Raw genomic sequence first — 22,365 nt, forward strand, 5'->3', positions numbered from 1 at the left:
ATTAGTCGACTAATCGGTCGAAAGGAGCCGTAGTCGACTGGCCAACCTCTTAGTCGAATATTAAAAAAATAATAATAATTTTTTTTATCATTCTTTCCAAAAGAAAAGAGGCCTAGAAGCGTGGCTAACGCTAATGGCACGCATACCAGAGGCTAACTGCCTAAGAAAACAGGCACAGAGGCACTGAAAGAGGATTTCACCCATCTAATGAACACACTAGACTAGACAAATATCAAGATGTATCCATCAGTGGACCAATTGCATGCTTTTGCAGAGGACAAGAAGCCTTCAGTCGACTCCTTCAGACATTAAGCACCCCCCACAGCCCAAATGGAATGATAATTTAAAAAAAAAAAAAAAAAAAAAAAAATTCTAAATATTATACTTTTTTTTTTGTCGACCAATAGTCGACTAACGGAAACTTTTGGCCAATCATAGTCGACCATCCAAATCCTTAGTCGGGGACAGCCCTAGTACACTCAAAACTGTACATTAAGCACACTCCTAGAGTAAAAGTACTTAATTACTTAACACATCCTGCACCTAACCCACACCCTGTACCTCATTCCAGCGCAGCGAGGACATTTTTGAGGTGGTGGTTTTCGCACTGGTGAACTGGGACGACAGGGGGGTTCTTGGAATTTAATATGAAGTTTCGAAAATTGTCAGCGATAGGATTCCTGGGGATAAGATTACTGGATGGATGGAAAAGCAATCTTGGGCACAAGCAGGAGCGATGGTATGTAGAACCCTGTGATAATCCCCCCCCCCCCAACATTTCAACATGAATGATCGTCCGACAACCAGAATGTTTGCTGTCCAAAAACACAAAAATATTCCCTTTAAAAAAGCAAAAATCCATACTAACACAATTGGCAGTGTTATGGGTGGGAAAGCTGGTGGGTGGGTCCTGGTCGTTGTAAACAGCGACCCCTACAGTTCGGTCGGGGCGCCTGCTCAGCGAGGGAAGGATCTGGAGGGAGGTAGTGTGACCTTCCACACGTTACACTCTCCCGGTGAGAATCTGCGCTGCCAGGCTGGCTGCCGGCTGGCTGCACATGTGTCGGAGGAAAGCATGTGACAGTCTCCGGCCTCCCGGACCAACAGTAGGGGGGGTGGGGGGGGGGGTGCGCAACGACCAGGAAGGGGGTTGGGAATTGGCATAACGACTAACAGTGGGGATGGGAGAAAAATCTGAAAAAGGAGGGGGGAAAAAGATTTAAAAAAAATTAAAATAAAAGCAAAAATCAAAACAAGGGGCGGGGGGAACTTCAGACTGTTTGGGGGCCGTTATGGGCCAGGTAATATATTATATAATACATTATGGACCAGGTAATATATTATATAATACATTATGGACCAGGTAATATATTATATATTATACACCGTTTGTCGTGTTGTTGTTGTCATTGTTTGTAACTCCACTGACACTTTTGCCAAGATCATTGTTTTAATCATTAATCATTGTTTTAATTTACGATGAATTGAAAATGGGGGACCCTGATGTAAACAAGACGAAAGTCTTTCTCTGGTCTGCATCCCCTTAACAATTGTATGTATTGAGCTGTACTGTACTGTACCCATTCTGCAATCTGTTAATAAAGTTTTCATTCATTCATTCATTCAATCTTGACTGTTTTGTTTTTATGCCCTGTAAGGCTATGTGTCCACTAAAAGCCTTTTTTTCAAGGCAGACCGCTTTGAAAAAAGAAAAAAAAAAGCTTCGAGCGTCTTTCTGGGTCTCCCCAGAGCTCGCGCCAGCCGCGGCTCCGCCCCTTCCTCGATGAGTTACATTGATGAGCGCGCTCCTTTCCAAAAGTTGAACTAGTTTGCGCCGAGAGCTCATAAACGCGAGGCGCGGCGCTGGGAAGAGGAGCGCGCCTGTCGCTTCTCCAGCATAGAAATGAATGACAGAAAGGAGCTGACAACTCATAAAACGTCCCTGGTGGACACAAGCCCTAAGGTGAGGTTTTGAAAGGCGCCTCCAAATTAAATGTATTATTATTATTAATGTGGAGAAACAGGTGTTACGTGTATCTTACCTCAAAGTAGCAGTTTCCCTTCGATAGAGGATGTGCGGCAACGTAGCAACCGACTTCATCAGAGTTCCCTTGGTAACTAATAAAAGAGAGAAACCACACATTAGGAATAGGCATCTAATGGGCAGCTATGTGGCGCAGTGGGCAAGGCGCTCGCCACTAATGCAGGAGATGCTGGGTTCGAGCCCAGCTCTCGGCATTGCTACCAGCTTGGCTGGTCGATCATACTAACGCAATTGGCAGTGTTAGGGGGTGGGAAGCTGGTGGGGTGGGGATCGGACGTTGTGGACAGCGACTCCTACAGGTCGGTTGGTGCGCCTGCGCAGCGGAATCAGGAAGCGACGGGGGCGGCGTGACCCTCCCACGCAGACCCCTCGCCGCTGAGCGATCGCGCTGTGCAGGTGAAAGAAAAGATGCGACGGCTGCCTCCTCGAGTACCGGAGGGGACACGTGATGCAAGGCTTCGTCCACATTGCAGCCGGCCTGTGGGAGGCATGGCCTAACAACGTTCGAGACAGGGGAGGGTAGAATTGGACAATACAAAATTAAGATGGGAGAAAAATAGAAAATGGGAGAAAAAGTAGATAAAAAAAATAATAAATAAAAAAATAAAAGGAATAGGCTCATCGATAGGCTCATCGATTTTATTAAGTGCTAAAAAGAAAAAACACGGTTATCCTGAGCTGAACGATGGAAACGACACAGGATTCATAATCTTTAATAGAAGTTAAGAGGTTGAATAGAAACTGTAAAACAAGCGCCGGTATCGACACGTCCGCAGCGGTGGCGGTGCAGATGTGGACACGGTTCATTGCACACAGCGAGACACTAGGAAAGTGGAAGTTGCGGCCTGAGCAGCAACTCTAATCATCAGCCCGTTATTGTTTCAAAAGGAAATGAACTGCAGTCATCGACTTTACAATTGGCCCGCTGGTGTTTTATCAGGACATTCTGGGGGTAGTAGGGATGCACCGATCCGACTTTTTCAGTTCCGATACCGATACCTGGGTTTGTGTATCAGCTGATACCGAACCGATACCCATTGTTCAAACTTTTTTTCAAAAAAGTTTAAATAAATAATAATATTCAAAATTTTTTTTTTTTTTTTAAGATTGAAATATATTTTATTTTTAAGGATTGTAAAAGGATCACAAGTGTGTCTTTGATTTGTTGTAAACTTAATTCATTCAATTAATAAACTGTATGCCTCACTGTCACTGTGTGGAAGAGACTGGGATCATTCTTTTGTGCAAGGCAACATCAGGCTTGACTTAAAACATTACTTTCCTAACTTAGTGAAACTAAATGTAACAAATTAACATAGATATAAATGTACTGAATTGTTATTTCTTATTTTATTTATTATTATAATAAAAGAAAAAAATGTACTTCGATTTTCTTTTTCTACCGATACCCGATCCACCTATTTTAGTGATATCGGCGGCCGAAGCCGATACCAATATCAGAGCATCCCTAGGGGGTAGGAATGAGGAATACATCTTCCGTCTTCTCACGTGACTTCACCGAAGCTTCAGGGGAAAATCGTGTCGACACTTTACGTGCGCTGACAGCTTAGGACCGTGTCAAGTGAGGAGATAAGTCCCCACGCAGGACGCAAGTGTCCAGGGTAAGGCTCGGAGCTTTTCTCTGGACTCAAACTAAACCAAATTACAGAGGAATTTATTTTCCGCCAGGGGTAGCTTACAGTAGATTCTCTTTTCATCTTTCACTGACCAAATCCTTGAGATTTTAATAGCTTCAATCAGTAGAGCTGAACAGGGTTACAGGGCTGTTTGCGTTCATCGTTGTAAATGGATGGTGGCTCGGGAGGTAGAGCAGTCGTCTGGTAATCCGGAGGTTCCCGGTTCGATTCCCACTCCTCCTGGGCAGCGTGTCATTGTCCTTCAGCAAGACACTTAACCCCTACCTGCTCCCGATGAGCTGGTCGGCACCTTGCATCGTTGCCTCCGCCGTCTTAAATATCGATACTTGGCGTCCCTGTATCGATACAGTATCGTGATACTACTATGTATCGATTTTCCCCCCACCCCTAACTACTACCACCACTACTACTACCACTACTACTACCACCACCACTACTACTACCACTACTACTACCACCACCACTACTACTATCACTACTACCACCACTACTACCACCACCACTACTACTATCACTACTACCACCACCACTACCACCATTACTACTACCACCACCACTACTACTACCACCCCTAACTACTACCACCACTACCACTACCACCATTACTACTATCACTACTACCACCACTACCACCATTACTACTACCACCACCACTACTACTATCACTACTACCACCACTACCACTACTACCACCAATACCACTACCACCATTACTACTACCACCACCACTACTACTATCACTACTACCACCACCACTACTACTATCACTACTACCACCACTACCACTACCACCATTACCACCACCACCACCACTACTACTATCACTACTACCACCACTACCACTACTACCACCAATACCACTACCACCATTACTACTACCACCACCACTACTACTATCACTACTACCACCACTACCACTACCACCATTACCACCACCACCACCACTACTACTATCACTACTACCACCACTACCACTACTACCACCAATACCACTACCACCATTACTACTACCACCACCACTACTACTATCACTACTACCACCACCACTACTACTATCACTACTACCACCACCACTACTACTATCACTACTACCACTATCACTACTACCACCAATACCACTACCACCATTACCACCACCACCACCACTACTACTATCACTACTACCACCACTACCACTACCACCATTACTACTACCACCACCACTACTACTATCACTACTACCACCACTACCACTACCACCATTACTACTACCACCACCACTACTACTATCACTACTACCACCACTACCACTACCACCATTACTACTACCACCACCACTACTACTATCACTACTACCACCAATACCACCACTACTACTACCACTACCACTTCAAACACACGCAGCGATTCAATTATATTCCAATTATCAACCTGTTTTATCTAAAATAAATCTAAAGACAGAGGAATGCCTTTTTTTGCGACTCGCAGCGCGGTCAAGCATAGACCAAAGAATTCTGAGACCAAAGAATGATCATTAGTTTTAATGCTTGGTGTAATTGGGGGAGGGCTCTACTAGACTGTATTCATTAAGACACAACACACGAGACATGAGACACGAGACACCCCCCACTAAAATCATCTCAGGACCCCCTCGGGGCTCCTAACCTCCAGGTTGAGAACCACCAATTCAGGCAACGAATCAATGCTTCATGAAATAGTACATTTTGACCAGGGTTTTCGATTGAATTAGATTTGATTGGGTTAGGCTTGCTTGGTTCCCGGCTCTATATGTAACGATACACTAGCTTCGTATCACAGCCGGGGCAAATGAACACGGAGTGAAATGAACTTAGGAAGATCCCCCGGGAGATGGTATGCCGTGTCATTTAATTTTTCATGTAAAAGCATTTCACATTACCTAAACATAAAATCCAAGCCATATATTTTGTCAAACGCCCAAAGTTGTTGAAATGGTCCAACTTCTCCCAAATTTGAATGGAGAGTCTGTCTTGTGTTTTCTGGGCACTGACATGTCGAATCAGATGTGGCTTTTTTTGAGTGATTACAACGTTAAAGAAGTCGCTATTTTCACTCAAGACTCAAGAGTCGCATTCGATTCACTCAAAGTCGCATTCGCCCCGAGAAAACAGACGGACTCTCAGTTTAAATCTTGACAGGTCGGAGCAGGGTGTTTACATCCATATTAGGTGAACTATGTAGGAATTGTAGCCCTATGTAGAGTGGTCGTCTGGAAGGTTCCCGGGTTAGATTCCCACTAGGGATGTCCGATATTATCGGCCGATATTGGCATTAAAATGTGATATCGAAAAATATCTGTATCTGTTTTCAAAAAAGAAATTTTTTATTTTAATTTTTTTTTACATTTCTATAACCTTTATTTACCCAGGCAAGCAAGTAAGAACAAATTCTGATTTTATTTATTGTCAAAAGTATGCATAATGTTGTGTTAATTCCACAACAAGAGATATGTAAAGTTAATTACCTGAAATGATTCCGTTTTTTGGGGGGGGGGAAACCCTGCATATATCGGTATCGGTTGATATCGGAAATTAAGAGTTGGACAATATCGGTATAGGTAAAAAAAAGCCAATATCGAGCATCCCTAATTCCCACTCTCCCCACGCAGCGTGTCGAAGTGTCCTTGAGCAAGACACTTAACCCCCGACCCCTATGCTCCTGATGAGCCGGTCGGCTCCTTGCAGGGTCGCCTCCGCCGTCGGCGTGTGAATGTGCGAGTGAGCGGGTAAAAATGTGACGGACAAAAATTGTACAGCGCTTTGGATAAAAGCGGTTATATAAATGCACAATTTACCATTTCTACATAGTCCCCCCCCCCCCCCCCCCATTTTAGGAGAGTGAAAGTAACTGGACCAATGGACATAAACTACGTAATAAAATAATCATCTTTAATATTTGGTTGCAAAACCTACAGACATCAGCAGACAGGTATCTTCCTCTGCCAGGCCTGTACCACAGACAGGTATCTTCCTCTGCCAGGCCTGTACCACAGACAGGTATCTTCCTCTGCCAGGCCTGTACCACAGACAGGTATCTTCCTCTGCCAGGCCTGTACCACAGACAGGTATCTTCCTCTGCCAGGCCTGTACCACAGACAGGTATCTTCCTCTGCCAGGCCTGTACCACAGACAGGTATCTTCCTCTGCCAGGCCTGTACCACAGACAGGTATCTTCCTCTGCCAGGCCTGTACCACAGACAGGTATCTTCCTCTGCCAGGCCTGTACCACAGACAGGTATCTTCCTCTGCCAGGCCTGTACCACAGACAGGTATCTTCCTCTGCCAGGCCTGTACCACAGACAGGTATCTTCCTCTGCCAGGCCTGTACCACAGACAGGTATCTTCCTCTGCCAGGCCTGTACCACAGACAGGTATCTTCCTCTGCCAGGCCTGTACCACAGACAGGTATCTTCCTCTGCCAGGCCTGTACCACAGACAGGTATCTTCCTCTACCAGGCCTGTACCACAGACAGGTATCTTCCTCTGCCAGGCCTGTACCACAGACAGGTATCTTCCTCTGCCAGGCCTGTACCACAGACAGGTATCCTCCTCTGCCAGGCCTGTACCACAGACAGGTATCCTCCTCTGCCAGGCCTGTACCACAGACAGGTATCTTCCTCTGCCAGGCCTGTACCACAGACAGGTATCTTCCTCTGCCAGGCCTGTACCACAGACAGGTATCCTCCTCTGCCAGGCCTGTACCACAGACAGGTATCTTCCTCTGCCAGGCCTGTACCACAGACAGGTATCCTCCTCTGCCAGGCCTGTACCACAGACAGGTATCTTCCTCTGCCAGGCCTGTACCACAGACAGGTATCTTCCTCTACCAGGCCTGTACCACAGACAGGTATCTTCCTCTGCTAGGCCTGTACCACAGACAGGTATCTTCCTCTGCCAGGCCTGTACCACAGACAGGTATCCTCCTCTGCCAGGCCTGTACCACAGACAGGTATCTTCCTCTGCCAGGCCTGTACCACAGACAGGTATCTTCCTCTGCCAGGCCTGTACCACAGACAGGTATCTTCCTCTGCCAGGCCTGTACCACAGACAGGTATCTTCCTCTGCCAGGCCTGTACCACAGACAGGTATCCTCCTCTGCCAGGCCTGTACCACAGACAGGTATCTTCCTCTGCCAGGCCTGTACCACAGACAGGTATCCTCCTCTGCCAGGCCTGTACCGCAGACAGGTATCCTCCTCTGCCAGGCCTGTACCACAGACAGGTATCTTCCTCTGCCAGGCCTGTACCGCAGACAGGTATCTTCCTCTGCCTGTACCGCGGACATCCTGCTCGTTTCTCAGGCTTTTTGCCTTCGGTCTGGTTGTCAGCAAGTGAAACACATACTCGAGTGGATTAAGGTACAGTAAGTAGGGTGACTGACTATATTAAAAACATTAAATAGATAACCCTCCTTGGCTGTATGTTTGGGATCGTTGTCCTGCTGCACGATGAAGCAACAGCCAGTGGGTTTTGATGCCTTCCTCTTGTATCCGAGCGGACAAGATGCTTCCATTATACTTCAGCATGCATCACACTGCAGCCGTCAGCACTGTGACATCATCAGTGAGCGCCGAGACAACAACAACTTCGGATGCCCGTCACGAGTATAGTCGGGTTAACTCGCCGACGCTTGAGCGCCAATCACGAGTATAGTCGGGTTTTAATCGTTATTTCTTTTATTAGCGATATCCATTCATTTTCATCCATCCAACCTGATGTTATCGTTGGGAATGGGTCCGAGCTCGCAAAAGGGTAAATACCACCGCCTATCGTCTCCCGGATGGTATTGCACATCATTGGATTGGATTGGCTGGGACTGTGCATAAAAAATTAAAATGTCCGGTACAGGTTTTCCTTCTCGGGCATGCAGTATCGTATACCACATCGACTAGGGACACTCTGAGCAGCGTGGATTATGCGTTTTGGATATATAACGTTGGATCAATAAACGCGGTCAATATTTGGAATGGCGATCAGGAATTGGATTAATCTTTTTGCAGGACATCAGATGTGAGGTAAGGACTCTATGTTACCAATCTTGGGTTAATCAGATGTTTTTTTCACAGCGATCACAACGTGTCTGTGTGTGTGTGTGTGTGTGTGTGTGTGCATGCGTGCCGTTGGCGCTGACCAAGGCACGGATAAGCGATTTTTCAGCCCGCTTCTGTATCGTGCATAAGGACACATATACTATCGATAATCTAGCGTTTATTTGAAAACGATTCATAAATCAGCCGAAAAATGACAACGTGTTTTGTGTATTCCACTAAAGGGCTATTATCGCGTCTTTCTCTGGAATTACTAGTAGAAATCACCAAAACTATACTCGTATTCAAAACGGTATAAAACGGAAATGTACAGATGAAAAAACGATCCGTTTTGTACATGTTGACTGCAAGCAAGTCATTGATAAGCGACGTGTGCATTAGACCCATAGCCATAATTTAAGATATATTTAAGCACTCGCAAATATCCCCGTCCTCCCATTGATTAAAGCGGTGGCCATGATCTAGGCCTAATTTCCCGGAAGGGGGCGTGGCGCTCAATGAGTTAACAGTCCTGCAGAATTAGCATAAAACGCCTCTCGATTGCATACTGAAAGTAAATTGGTCACTATTCTGGAACCATTTGTAGCAGATGCACAAGTCTGGCCTCTTTTGAAAGGAAACACTCTTGTCATAGAGTTACAGAGGTTTGAACACACTGAAATAAAGACATTTCATTTTCGTCTGAATTATTATGCAAACAGATGCCTGCAGATCTATCTACTCTATAGTTATTAGCCGAAAACACTGCTGGGGCCATAGCCTGAAGACTTACCTAGTAGAACATGTCCAAAGATGATAACAATAATAAATCTCACCAAAGATTTGTGTTTTACACATCTTTAGGTAATGGTATGTTTAGGCGTTGAATATTCAAATAGTCATACAATTATTAAAAAATCGAATCGTTTATATGCAAACACTGTCGCATATTTTCTCTCATTTTTACCAGAAACTATGCCGTGGTACAGCTCGTGCTGGGTAGAGCTCGCTAGCTAGCCAGGTAGCATTACAGTCTATACACAGCTGGGAGGACAGAAAAGAAAGAGAGACGGGAGACGTTACATGATGCAACGAGATGCAACGTTTTGTACGTTTGCCATGTTGTTTCACTAAGTTCTAGGGCTGTCCCCGACTAAGGATTTGGATGGTCGACTAGGATTGACAAAAAAAAAGAAATAAGTATAATATTTTTTATAGTTTTTTTTTTTTTTTTTTTTTTTTTCGTTCCATTTGGGCTGTGGGGGGTGCTTAATGTCTGAAGGAGTCGACTGAAGGCTTCTTGTCCTCTGCAAAAGCATGCAATTGGTCCACTGATGGATACATCTTGATATTTGTCTAGTCCAGTGTGTTCATTAGATGGGTGAAATCCTCTTTCAGTGCCTCTGTGCCTGTTTTCGTAGGCAGTTAGCCTCTGGTATACGTGCCATTAGAGTTAGCCACGCTTCTAGGCCTCTTTTCTTTTGGAAAGAATGATAAAAAAAATAATAATAATAATAATAATAATTTTTATTTTTTAATTTTTATTATAGTCGACTAAGAGGTTGGCCAGTCGACTACGGCTCCTTTCGACCGATTAGTCGACCGATAGGTGTCAGCCCTAGTAAGTTCACACATTTCAAGCATCAGTGATGTAACTTTCCGAATGAATGCTCTTGTTCCCAGAGACACGCTAGCCTGGTCCGCTAGTGTTAGCTGTTAGCAATGACAGCAGCCAGCTAGCCTGCTCGTTAGATTACCTCACGTTTGCTATTAATTAAGTAAAAACAAAGCTATACATTAACGTGGAAGCTCACACATTTCAAGCATCAACGATGCAACTTTCGGAATTAATGCTTTTGTTCCTGGAAATAACATTAGCCTGATATGACTCCTAGATATCTAGCCGTTAGCAATGACAGTAGCCGGCTAGCTCGCTTGTTTGATTATGTCACATTCGCTATTAACACTTTGGGTGCCGGGAGCCGTCTTTAGACGTCTTTGCTGGCCATGCTAAAGTTGCCGGGGGACGCTGTACGTCGTCTTTATATCAATATTTCAAAAATCTGCGATCGGATTCATAATGTCCCTCCGCTGGCCTGAGATCCACCAGCAGGACCCACTGAGCTCTCTGGCGGTTCAGGAGCGCCATCTGGTGGCCGATCGGCGCAAGCGCTTAACAGGAAGCGCACTAGAGGTTTTGCTAGACGTCCGTATTGCTTCCGGCCACTCGGTACATGTCCCGTGACTCTAGCTCGTCACTCTACATAGCGATCGATTGCCAATAACTCGATAAACAACATGATTTGGACGTATATACCATTATACAAGCTGGAGATGGACCGGGTAATAATATATCCCATAATGATAAAATTTCTACTCGACGATGATCGCCCAACGGCGCGCGGAGACTGGGGTGAGTTTCAGCGTGTAACGTTACCGTCTTCGATAATAACTGATATTATCAACATTTGACCCACATTAGATGATTGGTATAACGCTGCCCACGGAATTATAAACGCCCCCTCGCCCATCCGGTCAACATCAGATGACGTGTAGTAACTTCTAGAAGTACGTCTAGTTGGAATTTTTTATATCGCGCTGATTGCCATCAAACTGTATTTCATCATCAATATAATGCATTTGGGGCTATATATCACGTTCTGGAGAAAGCTGCAGAAAGAGATGAAAACATACTTATACATTAGACCATACTTTACTATGAATATGTGAATGAAAAAGTTTAACGTTGCTACACAATGAACAATACATATAGGACTTTGAATGGGCCCTAATAATGGCAATGTAGCAATAGAATTTAAAAAGTTATAGCCCTGCAAAGAAGGGGACTTTCTCCATAGACAAATAGCGCTGGCAATCTATGGTATATCATTAATTTAACCTTAGGCAACCAAAGTGTTAACTAGGGATGTCCGATATTATCGGCCTACCGATATTATCGGCCGATATCGGCATTAAAATGTGATATCGGAAAATATCAGTATCGGTTTTCATGAGTATATATTCTATAACCTTTATTTACCCAGGCAAGCAAGTAAGAACAAATTCTGATTTTATTTATTGTCAAAAGTATGCATAATGTTGTGTTAATTCCACAACAAGAGATATGTAATGTTAATTACCTGAAATTATTCCATTTTTGGGGGGGGAAACCCTGCATATATCGGTATCGGTTGATATCGGTATAGGAAATTAAGAGTTGGACAATATCGGTATAGGTAAAAAAGCCAATATCGAGCATCCCTACTATTAACTAATTAGATTAGTATTCGAATAGTTCTTTGTGACTTTCAAATAGTAACTTAGTGAGTTTTGCCCATCCCTAGATAAGAGCGTCAGCTAAATGACTAAATGTAACAGAAAATACAGTGACTGGTATTATTGTAGAGATGGATTTTATCCCAGGAGATTTGATGATGATTAATTGTTTATTATTAAGCCTAATGCTAGATTTGTTTATTATATGTTGTGCACGGTACTGACATGTGGGGATTACTTTTCAAGACAGATATATAGATCTTCTCCCAGAGCTGTGGCCTCCATCCCAGCTCTCCCTGCCCAACCACAGAACAGAGACACACATACACACACTCACACACCACTTCTTAAAAATGATACTGTTTTTACTGCTTTTACAGTATTTATTAGTTTCATTTTAACCACATCAGGGAGAAGCCATGAGAAATGTCATTGTACCAGAGTATAATGACAATTCATGCCTATTTAACTATCATAACATGTTTCATTACTTGTTGACATTCAAGTCAGAACAATGATCTTACCTACGCATGTAAATGGTACATTTATATAGCGCTTTTATCCAAAGTTGTTACGATTCCTGGAACGTTTCGTTGGCATGTCGGTGGTAGAGACTAGTAGAACCCTTGCAACTTGCAAGCTTTGCAAGCTGGAGACGGCTTCTCAGCCTCACTGTTTTAAAAAGCTCTCTCTCATACACGGCCACTCATTCTGACACCACGGCCATCAAGATAAATCTCCCGCTTTCTTTGATGAGAAAGAGATTTTTAGTTCTTCTTCTGCTTTTAATTTCTGGGAATGTACAACCAAATCCCGGCCCAGTGTTGGACTGCAGTCCCCCTGCGGATTTTAAATATTCTTCTACCCCTGAGATGCTGGATTCCTCAGTGACAGCCGACGCGTTTCTTAAACTTGCTAATGCAACCGCAGAGAAAGGTCTGCACTTTGTCCATCTCAACGTGAGAAGCTTACTCAGCAAAATGGATGAAATCCGCTCTCTTGTTACCGCGACAAATCCTAGTTTGTTTTGCTGCTCGGAGACATGGCTCGATAATTCCATTGACAGCTCCGAAATTGGTATAAACAATTATTCACTTGTGAGAAGAGATCGAAACAGAAACGGCGGCGGAGTCTGCGCTTACATCCGCTCAGACATTAACTATGAGCTTAGATCGGTCTCTACTGATGAAATCGAATCCCTGTTCTTTGACATTTACCAGCCCCATTCCAAGCCAATTCTATTTGGAATTTGCTACAGACCCCCAGTCTCGAACTCTTTTTATGAGAGCCTTGAGGCTATATTGTCATCTTGGGGAGGGGAGGAGAAAGAATGTATATTAATGGGCGATTTTAATACTGATGTCACAAATCCCTCTGTTCCAACCCACAAAGCTTATACCAATTTCTGTAAACAGTTCAGTCTGAAGCAATTGATCTCAGAGCACACTCGGGTAACTGATGTATCCAAGACTACTATTGATTTAATCCTAGTTACAGACAAAGTGAACATCCCCAGGAGTGGGGTCATAGAGTATGGGGTCAGTGACCACTATCTCATTTATTGTTCGAGGAAGGTGCAGAGAAATGTTTTTACTGGTCATAAAACTATCTTTGCCAGATCCCTCAAGAATTACTCAGGGGACATTCTGAGGGCCCAGCTAGAGCAGGTGAACTGGTCTCAAGTTCTCAGGGCCAATGAGGTAGACCAAGCATGGGGCACTTTTAAATCTCTGTTCTTGAAAGTTATAAACTCTGTAGCCCCCCTTAGACAAACCAGAGTGAAACAGAGATCAGACCCATGGTTTGACCACACCATAGGTGATAGTATCAAATGGAGGGACTCTGCCCTAGCCAAGTTTAACCGTTCTCACGATAAGGCTGACTTTGATCACTTAAAAAAACTCAGGAACCAGACTCAGGAAAAGATCAGGATAGCTAAGAGAGAATACTTTGCAGAAACCATCAAGGAGAACAGCAATGACCCAACTAAACTGTGGAAAACCCTCAAGCAGCTAGGCTGTGGGGGCGATGCCAACCAAAGGACTACTGAGTCCAACATAGGCCTGTCCACAGACAAGGGAATGGAGTTTGATGAAAAGAATGTAGCCACAATCTTTAATAACTTCTTTACATCGGTAGCAGGTAAGCTTGTCTCTAACCTACCTCCCAAGACAGAGCAGTTTGGGGAAGACTTTGTTGCCAACTACTATAGCCAACGAGGGGTTAAGGCAAACTCGTTCTCCTTAAGCAAGGTGTCAGTAGTCAAAGTGGCTGCGATGCTGGGGGAGCTCAAAATCAAGAAGGCCACAGGTGTAGATGGCATCAGTGCCAGGTTTCTGAGGGATGCAGCCGGAGTTATAGCTCCATCAGTAACCCATATTATTAACCTCTCCCTGGACCTAGGCAAGGTACCCACCGACTTCAAGAATGCCAAAGTCATCCCTATATATAAAAAAGGGAGCAAATCTGACCCCAGCAATTATAGACCAGTCTCAATTTTAAGTGTGTTATCCAAAGTCCTAGAGAAGATAGTCCATGAACAAGTCCAGGAATATGCAAGCAGCCATGACCTCCTGTACGACCTCCAATCCGGCTTTAGGAAGTCCTACTCTACTGAAACATAGTCTTCTTTATCTTAGACAGTATCAGGAGGGAGATAGATTCAGGTAAGCTGTGTGGGCTAGTTCTTCTAGACCTACAGAAGGCTTTCGACACAGTGAACCATGACATACTGCTCTCCAAGCTTAAGGCCTTGGGTATGTCTGAGACAGTGGTCAGATGGTTCTCTTCCTACCTTGCTGATAGGGTGCAGCGGGTTGAGGTCAGTGGCACTATGTCAGAGGCCAAGCCCATTGTATGTGGGGTCCCACAAGGAAGCGTGCTAGGACCTCTCCTTTTTTTACTGTACATAAATGACATGTCAGCAGCATGCTCATGTAACTTGTTTTTATTTGCAGACGACTCAGCCCTGCTAGTCTCACACAAGGATCAGAACACACTAGGTGCTAGGTGAAGAACTTGCAGGGGTCAGCAGGTGGCTTTCGGACAACAGGCTTTCTCTTCACCTAGGTAAGACAGAGGCAGTACTATTAGGCTCCAAGCCCAAGCTCAGGAAAGCACAGGAGTTTAACATCCAGCTAGGAGCTGTAACCCTAAAACAGCAAAAAAAAAAGCTAAGTATCTAGGCTGTATGATAGACGGGAGCCTAGATGGGGAGGCTATGGCCTCCCAAGTACTGGGCAAAGTCAACGCCCGCACCAGGTACCTAGCTAGAAAAGCCAACCTCCTTGGCAGAGATAGCCTCAGGCTACTAGCAAATAGCCTAGTACTCTGCCACTTTGACTATGCCACTTTGACTATGGTAGCGTGTCGTGGTTCGAGGGCCTGACAGTGAACATAAAAAAGAAGCTTCAGGTTTCCCAAAATAAGCTGGTAAGGGTGGTAATGGGTCTTGGCCCGCGCACCCACATAGGGAGGAGTCACTTCCAGGAGCTTAACTGGCTTCCTGTGGAGGCCAGAGTTACCCAGCTCAGACTGAACATAGTGCACAATAAGGTCCCCTAGACACCTCCAGAACTACTTCACCCCGGTCAACGAATCCCACAACCACAGAACTAGAGCAAGCATAGCAAACCTGAAGCCTGCTTCTTTCCGATCCAAACTGGGCCAGTGCTCCCTTACTTTCTCTGGAGCCCAGGATTGGAACAAGCTGTCTATCCCCATCAAACAGAGCCTCCACAGCTTCAAGAGAAGCGTCAAGAAGTGGCTCATGGACAGAATAGAGGAATAGACCCCTATAGTTTGAATGGGTTTCCAATCAGTTTTTAGTTATTGTGGGGTATACAATTTTAGCGATAGGTTAGTCTTTTAATGTTTTAAATGTATGAGTTTTGTGTTATTGTCAGTTTTTAGTTATTGTGGGGTATACAATTTTAGCGATAGGTTAGTCTTATAATGTTTTAAATGTATGAGTTTTGTATTATTGTCGTGTTTTTGTTGTGGCCTAACAGCCCTGGGACCATGACGGAAATAAGGGTTTTACTCTCTCATGTTATCCTTTGGATCCTTGTTGTGTGTTTTTAATCCATCAATAAAATAAAATAAAATAAAATCAACCCGGAATGCAGACTTAACACGAGGAGAGGTAGTGGAGGATGAAATAGATGAAGCACGAGTTGTGGATGAAAGTAATAAGCACTTTACTTAACGTGGCAAACAATACAAAACTGACTCACTGGGAATACGGAGAAACATAAGGTTGACAGCACACAGGACGAGGGTAACATGAACAATGATCCAGCACAGGAAGGCAGGGCAGACAACACTAATATACACAGACTAATTGACACATGAGGGTGATTGGGAACAAGACACAGCTGCGTGGAAAAGACAGAACAACCTGGGGTAAAATACTGAAACATGACGACACTAAATAACACATAGATACAGACACAGGGGAGACTAGGGCTGGGCGATATGGAAAAAAATCATATCGCGATAACGATATGATAATGTTATCATATTTCTCGATATTTCTCGATAATTAAGTATTAAAAAAATTTAAAAAAAAATTTAACAAAAGATGTATGTTTATTTTGCAGTAATTCTTTGTCATTGCCACCATCTTTAGTGTTACATCCCCTCACACTCCAGTTCTCAGGCTGCAGCTGGTTTAAAAGCTAAAGTAAACCGGCTTCTCTGCTGGCTGTGGCTCCAGGGGAGTTGAACAGTTCTGGCTCTGCTAGTTTATTTTCGATCTTTTGGCGCTTTGTTGGTGGACAAACCACCGCACATGTGCACCGTGACTCGTGACTGGAGTCTAGCTCTGCTAGCACACATAGCCTACTGTGTGTGTACAGACGGTTTCAAACTGTATTTTAAATTAGAAAGCAAACAAAATAAATGGACAAGAGAAAAATAAATCTCAATTTGGTCAGTATTGTCATTTGGACAAGCAAAGCCATTACTTTAAGTTGCAGGCAAGAAAGACAAGTCTGTCCACTGTCTCTGGTTTTAAAACTGCCCTGTTACAGGTCAAAAAAAAAAAAAAAAAAAAAAAAATATTATTATAATAAAAAAAAAAAACGATTTTTCGATTTTTTTTTATTTCGATATTCGATATCGATTATTAAAATATATCGCGATATTTATCGTTATCGTTATATCGCCCAGCCCTAGGGGAGACATCACTAGACTAGACAATGGGGCACAACACAGACAGCAGATACACAGACAACAGATTAGTGAGTATGACAGAGACCAAATTAATAAACATAGACAGGCACAAATGCAATAGGGTATTGTTCACGAGTGGTGTTGAAAGTCCGATGGCCGGTCCAATAGGACCGGGGGGGTGACACAAAGTGCTTTACAATTGGTTCCTCACATTTGACCAATTCACTCACATTCACACACCAACGACAGAGGCGACCATGCAAGGAGCCAACGTGCTCATCGGGAGCATAGGGGGTTAAGTGTCTCGCTCAAGGACACTTCGACACGCATCACCATGGTTATGATGCACTTGTAGAACTCACGAGTGTGAAACTGTATTTTATATCGTAGTAGTATTACAGCAGGAGAAGTTGCCCCGGAATTTAAGTCCAACGGGGTTCAAGGGCCAAGACACTTAGGAAGAAAGTGTCTTTAATGCTGAAACCGGGAGCGGGAATCGAACCGGGCGGGAACCTCCGGATTACCAGACGTCGACCGCTCTACCTCAATGAGCCACTGTCGCCCCCAGTCTCAATGTTCATAATCGGTGTCAACCGTGTGGGGGCCTGCGTCTGGCCGGGTGAGCAGAAGTTCAACCTCCGGTTCCCGTTCCAGTCGGTCCATCTGACACGAGACCGATGCAAAAACGTTCAGCAGTCTTGATCCCTTCAGACACGAGACTGATGCAAACGTTCAGCAGAGTCTTGATCCCGTCAGACACGAGACTGATGCAAACGTTCAGCAGAGTCTTGATCCCGTCAGACAGGGAGTTGGTTCTCAGTGGTTTCCATGTGTGAAGAAGAGGCTCGCTGGCAGAGAGAAGCGCTGCCCGGCGCCGTGGACGTCTTCGCTGCCTGCTTTTTGATCTGCAGATATAAGAGTGGTTTGGGAGGGAGGGCGGTATGGCATGAAACTGTCAGGCTGGAATGTGTCTCTCGGAACAGCTCACGGCTCAGTAACTCTGCCAACGCAGGCTGATAAAGAAGGGCAGGGCTTCGTCCATTTCGCCAACAAAATGGGTTTCTGGAGGAGAAGCCCGGGTTTCTTCAGCGAGTCCATGTGGGTTTTATCTCCAACGTCTCCAGCGCTTCTGGACGATTAGAACTTCAGGTCCAGTGTAATGTGTGCATGTGTGTGTGTGTGTGTGTGTGTGTGTGTGTGTGTGTGTGTGTGCAAGGGAGGAGGGTGGGGTTTTTCAGGGAGAATGGATAATAGTTCATAGGAAAATTTTATTTTAAAAGCCAAAAGAAACGTTATTATCAAATACCATGATATATAATAACATGATATGATCAAATAAATACATATCTTTTTTTGTATCTTAATTTTCTAAATGCATTTCTGGTATCGTTTAGAGCAGTGGTTCCCAAAGTGGGGGTCGCCAAAGTGGGGGTCGCGAGCCGCCGTGGGGGGGTCACCAGATGATTTCCAAAAAAAATCAAAAAAATAGAATTTCATTTTAATTTTTTTACCTCCTATAATAGTGGGGGTCGCGGCTCTCTGACACCGTTATTTCGGGGGTCGCGGCCTGAAAACTTTGGGAACCCCTGGTTTAGAGGACCGGGCCAGATGCAGGGGCGTGCCGTATTCAGCCCCGCAGGCCACGGTTTGGGGATTCTTACCTTGGATCATGAACTAAGATAAGATAAGATGTTCCTTCATTGATCCCCTTGGGGGAATTTGGGCGTCATAGCAGCATGGGGGAGGGGGGAGGGGGGGTACAGGTATGGGCAGGGTAATAGTGGAAATTAGTTTTTCCTAATAGTAGAAGAAATATAGGCAATAAGATTATATCTGAATATAAAGATATGAGAAAAATAAACGGTGTAAACAATATAATTAACTCTGAATATGAAAAATAAACAGTGTAAACAAAAGGTGCAGATGAGGGTCTGTAGTATGCCCCATCGGCTTATATTATACTGTTGACGTCTTTCTCTCTCCAACACTCTGGTACAGGGTGATCCTTGCCTAGTCTGTCAATAACTTTTTTATCTACTATAATACTGTGCACGAGCATTACACTAGTAGTGGGCAGCTTGAATTGCCAGGTCCAAAAACCAACGCTTTAAGGAGATCTTTTATTTTTAGAGCATTAACTCTTTGGAATAACCTGCCTCAAAACCTCTGCTGCATTTACAGTAGATTCACTTTTTAAAAAATCTTAAATTGTATTTAACACTGTAAAGTATTTTGTTTTGTTTTTTTTGTTTTCCGTTTCTGTGCTTGCATGTAATTTTAGCCATCTTAATTGTTAGTTTCATTATGCATCGTGTGTCGAGTACTGACTTTTAATAATTTTGTTTTGCAATAATAATTGTTTTTGTATGTTTTTTTTTTTTTTTTTTTGGACCCCAGGAAGGTCCAAAGGTTGCTATGGCACCAGCTAATGGGGATCCGTAATAAAATAAAAATAAAATAAAATCTACCATTTTTATTAACTGTATAAATCTGGTCGTTCCTATTCTTGAGGCTTACCAGGGGCTTGCACCTTGTGGTGAATGAACCCTCCGAGGTTATGCTGGTATTGGTCTGACTCACAGGATGTAGACCGTGGGTATAAGCTGCCATTTCTCTTAGCGCCGCCCGGGGGGGGGGGATTGTGATTGGTCGAAACTCGAAAGAAATACAAACAAGCCAGAGTGTTTTCCCCCCTATAGCGGAATGATAATGGGTTCAGCCAGACCCCCTCTCCAGCCCTGGCACAGCGCTAACGTAGTGTCTGACTACGTGTATGCTGGTTAGTGATGCACGATATATCGGCCGAAAAGGCAGTTTTTTTACACATCGGTATCGGTCCGATATCAAGATAGGGCCGATATGGGCCGATATTAAAAATAAAAATTAAGTAATTTTTTTTTATTAATTTTACATGTTTTGGCCTTAAATAGTTTCAAAATATCAGTCATTTCTGAAAATAAGTTACAAAGGTAAAAAAAAAAAAAAAAAAAGCGTTTTGGAAAATAGCTCTTTATTTGATTATCATAAAAAAGTGTTTTCTATACAGAGATATATCGACATCGGTAAATATCGGTATCGGCCAGAACAGCAATATTAATATCGGTATCGGCCACAATTTTCACATCGGTGCATCACTAATGCTGGTAATGGTATAGTCTTCTTCACTTGATGCTGGTCTTTGACACGTCTATGTCCTGCATCCGGGAGGCTCTTCTCGATCTGTTCAACACACCGTTCCAAACGTCTAATGTTTTGATATATTTCATTGATTTAAAATGGTAAATGGTGTATTCATAATATATCCATTTTATCCAAAGCGCTTTACAATTTATGCCTCACATTCACACACCGACGGTGGAGGCGACCATGCAAGGTGCCAACCTGCTCGTCGGGAGCAGTTAGGGGGTTAAGTGTCTTGCTCAAGGACCCTTCGACACGCTGCCCGGGAGGAGCGGGAATCGAACAGAGAACCTTCCAGTCACCAGACGACTGCTCTACCTCCTGAGCCACTGTCGCCCCCAATATGTGTTTCATATGGTTTACAGACAAGTGAATGTTTGCCATCCTATGTGATGCTCAGTTCAGTTTTACTCCCATTTACCAGTTGCACTATTTTATTTTAAAGGAACACGCCAACATTTTGGGAAATTAGCTTACCATCTTCTCCAGAGAGACACAAGAAGATAGATACCAATTTCCTCTCTGTGCGTTCAGTAGAAAGCTATCTGGCTGCACGTTAGCCTAGCTTAGCACAATGAATGGAAGCGGACATGGCCGGTTAGCCTAGGCATTGTCCAACCAACACCTCTCCCGAAGGCTAACCGGCCATGTCTCTCTGTACTGTATGTACTGTATCTCTGTACTGTATTTCTTGTACCGTTGTATATCGTTGTATTGTGCTGTATACCATGGTATGTTTTTGTGCCACATTGCATTGCCTTGTGTTAGCCTTTTATTGACCTGTACAGCACTTTGGTCAACTGCGGTTGTTTTAAATGTGCTCTATAAATAAACTCTGAGTTGAGTTGACCCGAGTGTGTCTATGTTCATTTTGGAACCAGCACTCAAGACCGTAGCACTCAAATTCAATACCGTTTTGACGAACAATCTTACTGACCCTTGTCTGCCAGAGTTGTACCCTTCCCTTCCCACTTACTTGTTGTACAGAACTTGTAAGTCGCTTTAGATTAAAAGCATTCAGCTAGGGGCGGCTAGGTGGTGTAGTGGGCAAGGCGCTCGCCACCAATGCAGGAGACGCTGGGTTCGAGCCCAGCTCTCGGCATGCATTGCTACCAGCTTGGCTGGTCGTTCATACTAACACAATTGGCAGTATTAGAGGGTGGGAGAAGCTGGCGGGGTGGGTCCTGGTCGTTGTAAACAGCGACTCCTACAGTTCGGTCGGGGCGCCTGCTCAGCGAGGAAAGGATCTAAGGGGGGTAGTGTGATCCTTCCACACGCTACGCCCTCTCAGTGAGAATCCGCGCTGCCAGGTGAAAAGAAGCGGTTGATTGGCTAGACGTGTGTCGGAGGAAGCACGTGATAGCCTCCACTCTCCCAGACCGACTGTGGGGGGTAAGTGCGCAGCGACCAGGAAGGGGATTGGGAATTGGCATAACGACTAACATTGGGATGGGAGAAAAACGGAGGAAAAAGGAGGGGGGAAAGATAAAAATTAAAAAAGCATTCAGCTAATGTAAATGAAGATAAGATAAGATAAGCTATTCCTTTATTGACCCCCTTGGGGAAATGAAATGTAAATGAAAGCAGACATTGTTTTTCTCACAGAATGAGTAAAGAGAGCCGCTGACCTGAGTGTGTCTCCGTCCTTCAGCACCCTCTTGTAGCGCTCCTGTGCCGGACGGACGTCCCCCATGTCCCTGATCCTCCGTCTCCAGTTCAGGAACCTGTGATCAGTGACGCACCGATGTGAAAATTGTGGCCGATACCGATAACCGATATTAATATTGCTGTTCTGGCCGATACCGATATTTACCGATGTCGATATCTCAAGTTTCAAGTTCAAGTTTCTTTAATAGTTGTCATACAGAAGTACAGAATACTTTTATACAAAATGCGTCTTTCTGTTACGCTCCAGAGACTGTGCTAGACAAAAGATAAGTATGAAATAAAATAATAAAATAAAATAAAATAAAGAAAAAATCTGTATAG

General features: G+C 44.1%; 1 protein-coding gene across 1 annotated transcript in view; it reads right to left on the reverse strand.

Annotated features, from left to right (window-relative positions):
• The window catches only part of LOC311243455 (SPRY domain-containing protein 3-like), a gene marked incomplete at its 3' end in the record, with an annotated part of 56,908 nt that overhangs the window by 30,406 nt on the left and 4,137 nt on the right, over positions 1 to 22,365 (reverse strand). The window contains exons 3-4 of the mRNA XM_084332688.1: positions 22,005 to 22,100; positions 2,043 to 2,118 (exon numbers count right to left, since the gene is read on the reverse strand). Of these exons, the coding sequence (XP_084188814.1) occupies positions 2,043 to 2,118; positions 22,005 to 22,100 (172 nt within the window). The remainder of the gene's footprint in view (positions 1 to 2,042; positions 2,119 to 22,004; positions 22,101 to 22,365) is intronic.

The sequence above is a fragment of the Notolepis coatsorum genome (genome assembly GCF_963971535.1).
Source record: "Notolepis coatsorum genome assembly, chromosome: 17".
In the NCBI taxonomy this organism is placed as follows: domain Eukaryota; kingdom Metazoa; phylum Chordata; class Actinopteri; order Aulopiformes; family Paralepididae; genus Notolepis; species Notolepis coatsorum.